The 11,721-nt window shown below is 46.9% G+C and overlaps 1 protein-coding gene across 1 annotated transcript in view; it reads right to left on the bottom strand.

Moving 5' to 3' along the window:
* Window positions 1-9,398, bottom strand: part of CCDC174 (coiled-coil domain containing 174) — a 48,494-nt gene extending 39,096 nt beyond the window's left edge. The window contains exons 1-2 of the mRNA XM_078776378.1: window positions 9,228-9,398; window positions 6,243-6,341 (exon numbers count right to left, since the gene is read on the bottom strand). Of these exons, the coding sequence (XP_078632504.1) occupies window positions 6,243-6,341; window positions 9,228-9,269 (141 nt within the window). The 5' untranslated portion in view covers window positions 9,270-9,398. The remainder of the gene's footprint in view (window positions 1-6,242; window positions 6,342-9,227) is intronic.
* Between the last annotated feature and the right edge of the window lie 2,323 nt (window positions 9,399-11,721).

The raw sequence follows: 11,721 nt of genomic DNA, 5'->3' as shown, positions 1-11,721 counted from the left end.
GAGGGGGAGGGGGGAGGGGAGGGGGAGGGGAAGGGGAAGGGGGAGGGGAAGGGGAAGGGGGAGGGGAAGGGGGAGGGGAAGGGGGAGGGGAAGGGGTAGGGGGAGGGGAAGGGGAAGGTGGAGGGGAAGGGGGAGGGGAAGGGGAAGGGGAAGGGGAAGGGGTAGGGGGGAAGGGGTAGGGGGGAAGGGGTAGGGGGGAAGGGGTAGGGGGGAAGGGGAAGGGGTAGGGGGAGGGGAAGGGGGAAGGGGTAGGGGGAGGGGAAGGGGAAGGGGGAGGGGAAGGGGGAGGGGAAGGGGGAGGGGGAGGGGAAGGGGAAGGGGGAGGGGAAGGGGGAGGGGAAGGGGGAGGGGAAAAAGGGAGGGGGAGGGGGAGGGGAAAAAGGGAGGGGGAGGGGAGGGGAGGGGGAGGGGGAGTCAAGTCGGAAGTCATTGTCGTCAATTGAATGTCGCATTTATTTTTTATTCCCTGTCAAATGGCATTGGTCCCGCATTCCGAACCCGGAAGTCGGAAGTCATTGTCTTCAAATAAATGTAGCATGTATGTTTCACTCTCTGTCACATGCCGTTGGTCCCATGTCAATCGGATGAATTTGAAAAATTAACGTTACGAAGTTTCTCTGGGACGTACTGATTCCGAATATGAAGTTGAACGAAATTAATCGATGGAAAGTACCAAAGAAATTGCTTCCGATAAACAGTATACTACACTCTCTTTCCGTGCCCTATCTGTGCGAGTGAAGAAGTAAACGGCTCTGGGACGCCGGACTTCCTTTGCCATACGTTTCAAATGCATTTAAACTTCAAGTACGATCAGTTCACTTCAAAAGGCTTTAGCTTGCACCAATCGATTTTTTTGTTAATCGATCTATTAAGTCATAATGTCCAATTCTTCACTTAAATACGGACACATATCCCCCTCCGTACTCAAGAAAAGAATAAACATCCGTCAGTTCAGGTTATAACTTTGTGGGCGGTGTATAAGAAAAAATAGGCATCGTGTGTTTTAATTTGTAAAGCAGTACAATAGACATTTCGCTTTATTAAATTATCATTTATTTTACCAATCTGTTACCTTTATTCGAAAAACAGTCACTTAAGGGATTGAAGGTCTTTTATAGTTCAAAATGGACACCTAGGACTGATTCCGAATATGAAGTTGAAAAATTAACGTTCCGAAATACGCTGATGACGTCATAATTTTAAAACGCAAAGTTTTTTAAATTTTAAGGTGTGCTGTAGTTGCTCTGAGACGTACTGATTCCGAATATGCCTTTGGTTTTGCTCTGCGATGAGTAGTTCTCGAGTTATAAGAGGACAAATAAACAAACAAACTTTACTGCTATATATATATATATATATATATATATATATATATATATATATATATATATATATATATATATATATATATATATATATATATATATATATATATATATATATATATATATATATATATATATATACCGTAAAACTTCGACTATAACACACACTTTATTTTTTTTACCCAAAAATCTATTTAAAGTTAGAGGTGTGTATTATACATAGGTCTAATTTTTTTGTAAGTTTTTTTTCAGATTGAGATGATCTCGAGGACGTCTTAAAAAACGGAAGTGGCAATACTCAAAGAACAACAAAGAATAGCTAAATGTTTAATATAGAACATATAATCTGTAAGTTCACAACCATGAAGTAAAGTATTCAGTATCCGACTCGTTGGTCTCATTGAAGAGATGAAGAAGCTCCTCCAGATTTGCACCTTATATGTCATTGTCCAGGTAGAGACCGTGCCGCTTCATAAAACGATCCTTTATGCCTGGAACAAGACATTCTTGGGACATTTGCCTGGAACAAGACATCCATGTGACGTCTTGAAGGTGACCATGTGCGGCAGCCTCTTCACAAGCATGACGGCTTTCACACACACACCTCCGAAATGCTGACGTCACCGACCTGTTGCCGACGATCTGTGACCCAATCGAGCAGTTTGGCCTCGAGCTCGGGATGGGCGGCCGCATGACCCCGTTCGGCCAGTTTCCTCCGTGATCTTCAGCGTATTGAACAATGTTTAGTTTTGGAGCCGCAGTGTATGATCGTCGTCGAGAACTCATGGTTAATTACGGTGAGAAAACTAGTGGAAATAGAAGTCACTGCTAAATCTTATGAACAACTGAATGAAGCTGTTAAAGAACACTTGGGTTTTATAATAAAATATAGCCAATTAATCAGCAACTTGAGTACCACGTGATTGTCGTCCGACAATAGGATATGGGTTGCTTCGTTGGATTGCAATCTGACTTCCGCTGTTTATTTACGATGCGCTGCTATGTTTAAACCTTGGACAATCACAACTGAACATCGTGATTGATACGATTTACGACTGTCGTAAATTAAGTTCCTTGACCTGCCGTGATATTCTTTCATTAGCACCGCTTTTTTTTTTTTTTTTTATGTACACAGAATCGAGGCTCGTGAAAGAGCGAACATTTATCACAAAAAGAAATCAAAGAGACAAAGTATATAAAAAGGGGAGCGGTAGACAAGATGGGGAGAGAAGGGGAAGCACATAAACACAACATTTGAGAGCAGGGACATCGGGAATGTGTGGGAGGGAGAGGTATTGGGGGAAGGCGGCGTGGGAAGGGGGGAGGGGGGTGGGAGAAGTATAAACACAGTACACCAAGGATTTCCAGGAAAGACGATGGTATTTCAAAAAAGTGGATTTTGGGTGAAATTAGCGGGGGTAGAAAAGATCAAGGTTTTGGATGGGGGAAGCTAAGAGATGGTGGTGAACAGCTGTTTTAAAGACCGGGAGGGAGGAGTGGGATTGGAGGGAGTGAGGGAGTTTGTTCCAGAAGCGGGAGAAAAGAGGAATGAAAGAGTGAAGGTGAGCAGAGAGCCGAGATTTCGGCAGTTTAACCATCAGAGGGTTGCTGGCAGATCTTGTGCGACCTGTAGGAATATTTGCGGGACAGAGCACAGAGAGAGCTGGGGGTGCAAGGCCGGAGAGGAGTCGGTAGAAGACAGAAAGACCACCAACCTACCTGCGGTGAGTAAGTGAAAGGCCCTCGGAGGTAGCTTCATCGCGGGAGATTCCAATGATTCTGAACGCTTTGGTTTCAACAGCGTGAAGACGAGCTAGGTGTGAGGCAGGAGCACCAGCCCAGAGGAGGGAACAGTATTCCATTGAGCTGTGGATGAAAGCCTTATATGTGGTGAGGAGCTCAAGTGTGCCAAGGAAGGACTTCGCACAACGGAGGATGCCCAGTCGGCGACGGGCTTTGGAGGCCAGATTTGAAATGTGGTTTTCCCAGGAAAGATCATGGCAGACAGTGAGACCCAAAAGCTTGAGTGACAGAACTTCTTGGAGAGGATTATTCAGAAAGTAGATGGGAGGGTTGTCCAGTCGGTCTTTTCAGAGAGACATCGTAAGCGTGTGAGATTTGTCAGGATTGAAAGACATGTTCAACTTGTTTGCCCAGTCTGTGATTTTGTCCAGGTCTGCAGAGAGTGAGGAGGCTGCAGACTGCCGATCTGAGGGATGAGGAATGGAGCGGCAGAGAGTGGAGTCATCAGCAAAGAGATAGAGAGGATTTTCAAGAGAGTCGGAGAGATCATTGATGAAGACCAGAAAAAGCACAGGGCCCATAACACTGCCTTGGGGAACTCCAGCCTGAACAGGAAGAGGAGATGAGAGAAACCCATTCAGGGCCACACGTTGACTACGACTGGAGAGGAAGTCCGCCAGCCATGCGTGGAGATTTCCATGGATACCAAAGGAGGAGAATTTGGTGAGCAGAGCAGGGTGTGCCAGACGGTATCGAAGGCACGTGATATGTCAAGGGAGACAGCTCTAATTTCCTGTTTGGCATTGAGGACCTCCATCCATTGTTGAGAAAGCAGAAGCAGCATGTCCAGAGCAGAGTGACCAGGTCTGAAACCAAATTGATGATCAGAGATCAAGCCATTGGAGAAGACGAAAGATTTCATATCCGAAGCAATGATGGATTCCATGGCTTGGCTTATAATAGGGAGAAGGCTGATTGGTCTGTAGTTGCTACGATCTGTTTTTTCACCTTTTTTGTCGAAAGCGGTGATGTTGGCTGATTTCCAAGCAGATGGCAGATGACCTTGAGCAAAAGAGAGGGTGAAGAGAACAGAGAGAGGGAGTGAAAGAGCGGAAGAACAGGATTTAAGGACCCGTGGGCTGATGCTGTCAGGTCCAGTTGCAGAATCAGAGTCGAGGGTTGACAGAATCTTTTCCACCTTGTCAGGAGGAAAGGACACTGAGTCCAGGAGCAGCTGGGTACGACTGGGTACAGAGAGGGATGGGTTTGGGACACAAGATTTAGAGGCAAACACAGAGTTGAGGCATTCAGCTTTTTCATGTGCGGAGTCAGCTGTGTAGCCATTTGAGGTGAGGGAGGGGATGGAGGGGGAACAAACACCAGAAACAGATTTGAGCAGATGCCACCAGGATTTGGAAGAGGGAGACAGACAGGAGAGTTCGGTCTTGAGAACGGAGAGATATTGTTTCCTGGCTCTCCTGAGGGTGGAGACACACTTGTTTCGGGCTTTGTGAAAGGAAATGAGATTTCCTTCCGTTGGATTAGCTTTCCAGGAGACGAAGGCAAGTTGTTTCTGGGCAACAGCCTCACCACAAGATTCCGTGTACCATGGACGGGAGGAAGGGTATGACAACTGAAGACGAGATGGGATAAATCTGTGCATGAGAGAGAGCAATTTACTTTGGAAGAATTCCCAGGATGAGTTGATGTCAGAGGCGGTAGAGATGGGAGACCAGTCCAGATGATTGATGGCTGCTTGAAGACCGTGCCAGTTGGCCTGAGTGAAATGCCAGACTCGTCGACGCTGAGGAGGCTCCCTGAGAATGGTCAGAGAGATGTCCACTTTAACAAGCACATGATCAGATGAGCCGATTGGAGCAGAAGAAGAGCAGCAGACATTTTCAGGGAAGTTAGTCATAACCAAGTCCAGAAAGGAAGATGCTCCGTTGACTGAGATCCGGGTCGGGAAATTGACAGATTGAGTCAGTCCCAGTGAGTCGCAGAAGTCCTTTGCTGAGAAGCCATGGCTGGTGAGAGAGGTACCCACACCTAGCCAACTGGCATGGTGACAATTGAAATCACCACATATGAGGAAGAGAGAGTTTGGATGAGTAGATGGAAGTTGGTCCATATTATCAGACAACGAGATGTACGAAATTGTGGCCAACAGTCGTGGTTGAGATGGACTTCGCCGTTTTTGACAGATGTAATAACATGTTTTACGTCGATAATTTTTCATTTAGTGCTGAAATGGGGGTGCGTATTATATATAGGTCAATAGATTTTTACACCGCGACAAAAGTCCAAGTTGGGGATGCGCGTTATCGTCGAAGTTTTACGGTAAATATATATATATATATAAATAAATATATGCTCCACATTAACTGGCTAATATGGCCACCTGTATAATGCTGCCAAAATCCCAGACAGAGATCTTTTTTTTCATCTAAACGAACAGAATATCTGGCTACTTATTCGACAAACAAAAGGTGCAATTCCGATAAGATAAACAAAACGAACTTTCAAAAACTGATAATTATATCTGATCATTATTGATTAATGTACCATAAAGCAGAAATACAACCCCAGTGAATTTCTCAGTAAAGTCTTTAAAGGCAGCTTTGTCTTGCCAATGAGGAGTCTCTGAATGGATGTGAAAAGCCTGAAGACATAAATGTGCATTGCACTCCCAAAAAAGGCAACACATGACTGCCTCTTCCAAAATTACTAGGAAAGTGATGGAAGGTGCATTTACAACTCTAGGTTTTGTATGTAAACATGTGAAGCATAAACCTCTACAATGATCAGAAATAGTAATTCCCAATTTGTAAGCGTGTTTACTTTCACTTCAAACATATTTGGCAGTTGTTGAATGTTGTACATACGAGTGAACAGATTATTGTGATGCTTAAGCAGTAAAGAGGGAGTTAAGGAAGTGTGTGTTGTTGGTTGTAATCTCCAAATGCAGGTTTCAGAAGATTGAAAGGAGTCCTCACACTCACAAGTCTCGATGTATCCATTTCCATGCGTGTGTCTGTGTGGTGTGTGTGCATGCATGTGATGTGTGTGCATGCGTGCGGTGTGTGTGCATGTGTGCGTGTGTGTGTGTGTGTGTGTGTGTGTGTGTGTGTGTGTGTGTTCATGAACAGCCGTGTCCTGCTATGCCACCCTTGCCGCAATTCGAGGGGCCAAATTAACGGCCGGCGTTTCAGTGTTGCGCTGCTGCTGAAACTCCTGCTGCTTGCGGAAAAGCTCTGCTTTCAAGTCCACCAGCTTCAAGGAACAGGGGTTTGGGAAATAGATACACCAAAATATTATGCATGGTATTGCACCGTGCTGATCCTTCAGCACCGTGCCATACATTTTAAAAACAATTACTATCACAAGTGAAAATCCTGAAATTCACCACCATTGTGCCAGTATGGTGCCAACAGCAATATTCAACCCAGCAAACCCGATTTCCATCCACACAGGTAATATGTAACATTCATTAAATACAAGATAACGTCAGTTAACACTAAAAAGTCTTGAAGGGATACATTCCTGACTATTTTGGGGTTCATCCATCGATAGAAGAATCCTCATCACATGACTAATGACAAGCTGTGTTATCACCTGGAACTCACGTTTCAGGGTTTTTAATTTGTCCATTCAAATATGGAGATCATTATTTTGATTTTCTGTATAAGTTTTGTGAATCAAAATTCACTAATTTTAAATGTACAAGTAGAAACCCATGCAAAAGATACTACATACTTATACTATGGTAAAATTATGGTTGAAGTAAATAGTGGGGATGTGTGTGTGGGGATGTGTGTGTGGGGATGTGTGTGTGGGGATGTGTGTGTGGGGATGTGTGTGTGGGGATGTGTGTGTGGGGATGTGTGTGTGGGGATGTGTGTGTGGGGATGTGTGTGTGGGGATGTGTCTTGGGGATGTGTCTTGGGGATGTGTGTCTTGGGGTGGGGAGCGCTTTTCCAAAAACCTTACTCCAGAACTACAATAACTTTTATAGTTATACGATAATGTTTAACTCAAACACAGTCTCAAAGTAAAAGTATAACTACATTAGAATGTTACAGCAAAACGTATTTTATCCAGAATGGTCGGGACCAAGGGTGTTCTTGATAAACCATATTTCCAATTCATGGATGTCACGCTACGTTGTACCTTACCCTAACCCTAACCCCAGCACGCACCTTCTTCGTGCCAACTTTCACTACTTTCGGAAGATAATGGTCTTTTACCACTCTTAATGCCATTACTATCATTGACACCATCACTCGCATCCATAATAGGGATAGAAGAACGCTTTGGATCTGTATAGTCCCGCTTTTGGGGTTAACTCTGTACATTTGGACTCGCCCTATGCAGCCAATATAGAGTACTTTAGGCGCCATGTTGGACGTGGAATAAACAAGTGAAATGCAGTTCAATCTGTTTGCATACTTATTGTTGTGAAACATTACATGAAAAAACTGAGAAGGTCTGAGAATTATATGCATGTTGATTTATGCAATCCCACTTTGGGAGTTGATACTACTCCCACTCCCCATTCTCTGTTTGAACTCACCCGATGCAGCTACGAAGAACAATATGTGTGAGAGTGGATGCAAAAACCCCAATGAAAGCCTGTATTTGTGTCTCTGCTTAGTTCATTGATAAGAGTTTTCACTCAAGCATTTTCTGTGTCTGAAACCTTATTTTAACATTTCAAGACCAATTTGGAATGAACAATCTTAAGGCATTCGGCAAACATGTTTTCCATTTAGGAGAGAAACTCATGATGTTGTACCGGGTTGATCACAAACCCGGACTGGCTCAGTTTGTATCAGCTTTGTTCAAAGATTTAAAGTTTTCCAACAAACCACTCTAAAAACAAGATAAGACGCCAAATCTTTTTTGTGGGATTTTTTTGCATACGAGTCCAGAGGAAGATAAGCGACTGCTACAAACGCCAACAACCTGCGAGAGCGTAAAAATTTGTGCAAAGTTACCTCGGGAAAAATCAAAACAATTTTGCCCATTTTTTTTTTCTGATAATGGGTTCCCCTCTCCTTGTGAAACTCCCAAAATCTATGCTCATTGCTCGCTTCTCACATTTGTGGAACCTCCTTCCAGTCTGTTTAATCACACTCTTCACTTCAGACCTCAAAGTGGCGATGCACCACCACCTAATGTTATTCTCCATCCATACTCATGATCCATCATCTAATGTTATTCTCCATCCATGCTCATGATCCATCATCTAATGTTATTCTCTATCCATGCTCATGATGCATCATCTAATGTTATTCTACATCCATGCTCATAATCCATCATCCAAGGGTATTCTTTGTCCATGCTCATGATCCATCATCCAAAGTTATTCTCTATCCATGCTCATGATCCATCATCCAAGGTTATTCTCCATCAATACACATGATCCATCATCTAATGTTATCCTCCATCAATACACATGATCCACCATCTAAGGTTATCCTCCATCAATACACATGATCCACCATCATCAATACACATGATCCATCCACTGATACGCATGATCCACCATCTAAGGTTATTTCTCATCCATACTCATGATCCACCATCTAAGGTAATCCTCCATCCATTTTCCATAATCATTAACCCCCACCCTGTACCAATCCCCTTGGGTATTTGCTTGTGGGCTGGTACTGATAGTGATAGTGATAGGTATCCTTTGCTCCTCTCCTCCTGCGAGTAGGCCATGTAACCGCTTGTTCCATTCAGTGAACGCATTTGCATTCTATCCCCTCAACTCGCTCTTGCATGAGCCTTGACCTTGGAAACAAAAGTAAAACACAATACCACAATCCAAACTCCAAAGCTCTCCTCACTCATATTTCAATATATTCACTGATGATTATATAATTTCGTTCTACTTCTAGTGGCCTTAGCATGTGATTGTGAGGGTTCCTTACAAAACTTTGATGTTTACTGGCAATCCGCCGAGGATTGTGCGATATCTCGTTGAGCGAAAAAGCATTTAATCCATACGGCATACGTGGATTTCATCTATAAACTGCATAGTGCATAGGCCTATTGAACAACGAAAGGAAAGACGCACCAATTCGCCACTAGTGACTATGTCTATAAGTATAATCGAATTGATATTCATATTGTGTATAACGACGAACTTACCGAAGATGCGTTAACTTCGTAGATTTTCTTCTTTTTGTCCATCTTGGTACGTTTTCTCTGTGAAAATAAAACCTCCTCGAACTAACGACTACATCTGAAGAGACACAACACGCGTCATCAACAAGCGCCAAGTGAAAACCAGCTGGCGAGCTTACATCACGACGTTATCTTAGGATAATTACAAATGCCCACACTTTTCTTACTTGTGATCGCTTTTTTTCTATGAATCTTCTCAAAAGGCATTAAAAAAGAGGACTGTATTGTGTAGTGACAGAATAACAATATAGTGCATAAAAAGCCAGTGCGATATCGTCGTCACTGCACCTATTTGGAAGAAGAGGAGGAAGTGAATGCAGATCCTCAAATTCATACACCGCTCAAGGTAATGCTGTTTAAACGTTCCATCAAATATATTAAAGAACGTGTTTAACAATAAAATTAAGAATTTAAATCTCTTTCATCTCATTATTTTAAATGTACGGATTTTTTTAATATAAATTTTATTCGAATAATATGACTAATATTTTAAATACCGTAATTCAATTAAAATAAAATAAATTACAATGGTACTGTAGGAGCTGTGCTCCAACGTAAATCGGAAGAATGGACGCGACAAAAAGCTGGAATTCGTCCGAGTTTCTTTATTGTGTCAAATCAACTCGGGTACTCTGAAAAGCCCGTTTATCGGGCAGCAATATATATACACATTTATGCCGGAGCGTTTGCCCGGGAAGAGCGAGATCGGGCCTGCCCGGGCGTCCTGGGCGAACCCTGGAAAGGCGAGTCTGGACGTGCCCGGGCGTCCTGGACGAGGCCTGGCAAGTTGAGAGCGGGCATGTCCGGGCGTCCTGGACGAGCCCTGGAAAGGCGAGGCTGGGCGTGCCCGGGCGTCCTGGACGAGGCCTGGCAAGTCGAGAGCAGCCATGCCCGGGCGTCCTGGACGAGCCCTGGAAAGGCGAGGCTGGGCGTGCCCGGGCGTCCTGGGCGAGCCCGGCATGGCGATCGCTCCGTGGTTGCGTCCTCGGCAGGTGTAAGGCGATTGTGTATGTTCAGCGGCAACCGCTACACACGCCCCCCCAGAATCGACTTGCACCGGCAGGGTCAATTTAAGGGGGGTCCTGATGACCCGGCCGAAGCGACCCCTGGCGGGTCATATGGGGGGTCCGGTGTGGTGGTGGGCGGTCTAGTGGAGGGCACCGTGGATGGGGGGCGGCCTCGCCGCGGCGGAAGGCCCAGCCGTGGCGGTTGGTCGATGTCCACGTGCGCCGGCTTGAGGCGGTCCACCGCAATCCGGTCTGACCTGCCGCCGATGTCGATGACGAACGACTTGTCCCGTCGCAGGACCCGGACGGGCCCGTCGTACGGCGGCCGGAGTGGCCCCCGATATGCGTCATGACGCACAAAAACGTACTCCGCTGTGCGAAGCGCTGGGGGTACGTAGGACTGGGGGTCACCATGGTGGGACATTGGTACGGGGGCAAACCGTCGGGCGGTCTCCTGGAGGTCCGAGCGCTGGTGAGCTGCGGACCAGGGACTGGTAGCGTTGGGCACGAATTCGCCCGGGACGCGTAGCGCCTGGCCGTAGACAAGCTCGGCGGTGGACGCCCGGAGGTCCTCCTTGGGGGCCGTGCGGAGGCCCAAAAGGACCCACGGCAACCGGTCGGCCCAACCGCCGTCCTGAAGGCCGGACATGAGCGCGGCCTTCATGGAGCGGTGGAACCGCTCACACAACCCATTGGCTTGGGGGTGGTAGGCCGTAGTACGGTGGAGCTTGACCCCCAGGTTGCGGGCGACCGCGCCCCACAGCTCGGAGGTGAACTGCGGTCCGCGGTCCGATGAGATGTCCGCCGGTGCGCCGAAGCAGGCGACCCAGGTGGCGATGAAAGCCTGCGCCACGTCGGCGGTGGTGGTGGAGACGAGGGGAACGGCCTCCGGCCACCTGGTGGTCCTGTCCACCATGGTGAGCAGGTGTGTGAAACCCCTGTGATGGGGGGACGGGGCCCACCAGGTCCACGTTGATGTGGTCGAAACGTCGTTTGGGCACGGTGAAAGGTGCCAGCGGGGCCTGGGTGTGTCGGTGGACCTTGGCCTGTTGGCAGGCTGTGCAGGTGCTGGTCCAATCGCGGACGTCCCGTCGAAGGCCGTGCCAGACGAATCGCGCTGACACCAGCTTCTGGGAAGCTTTCCGGCCCGGGTGGGAAAGGCCGTGGAGGGAGGCGAAGATGCGGCGTTGCCAGGTAACAGGCACGATGGGGCGAGGCTGGCCTTGGGAGATGTCGCAGAGCAGGACAGTGTCCGCGCAGGGGATGTCGGCCAGGCGGAGGCCCGTGTCCGCTGCCCGGAGGGCTTGCACCATGGTGTCGGTGGTTTGGTCAGCCGCCATAAGCGCGAAGTCCACGCCGAGGTGGACCGCGTTCGCGCTAGCCCGAGAAAGACAGTCGGCCACGGCGTTGTCTTTGCCGGTGACGTGCCGGATGTCCGTGGTAAACTCCGA

This window comes from Myxine glutinosa, chromosome 4, assembly GCF_964187855.1.
Source record: "Myxine glutinosa chromosome 4, kmMyxGlut1.1, whole genome shotgun sequence".
NCBI lineage: Eukaryota > Metazoa > Chordata > Myxini > Myxiniformes > Myxinidae > Myxine > Myxine glutinosa.
Note: the sequence above shows the minus strand (reverse complement) of the source record. Positions and strands in the feature narration are given on the sequence as shown.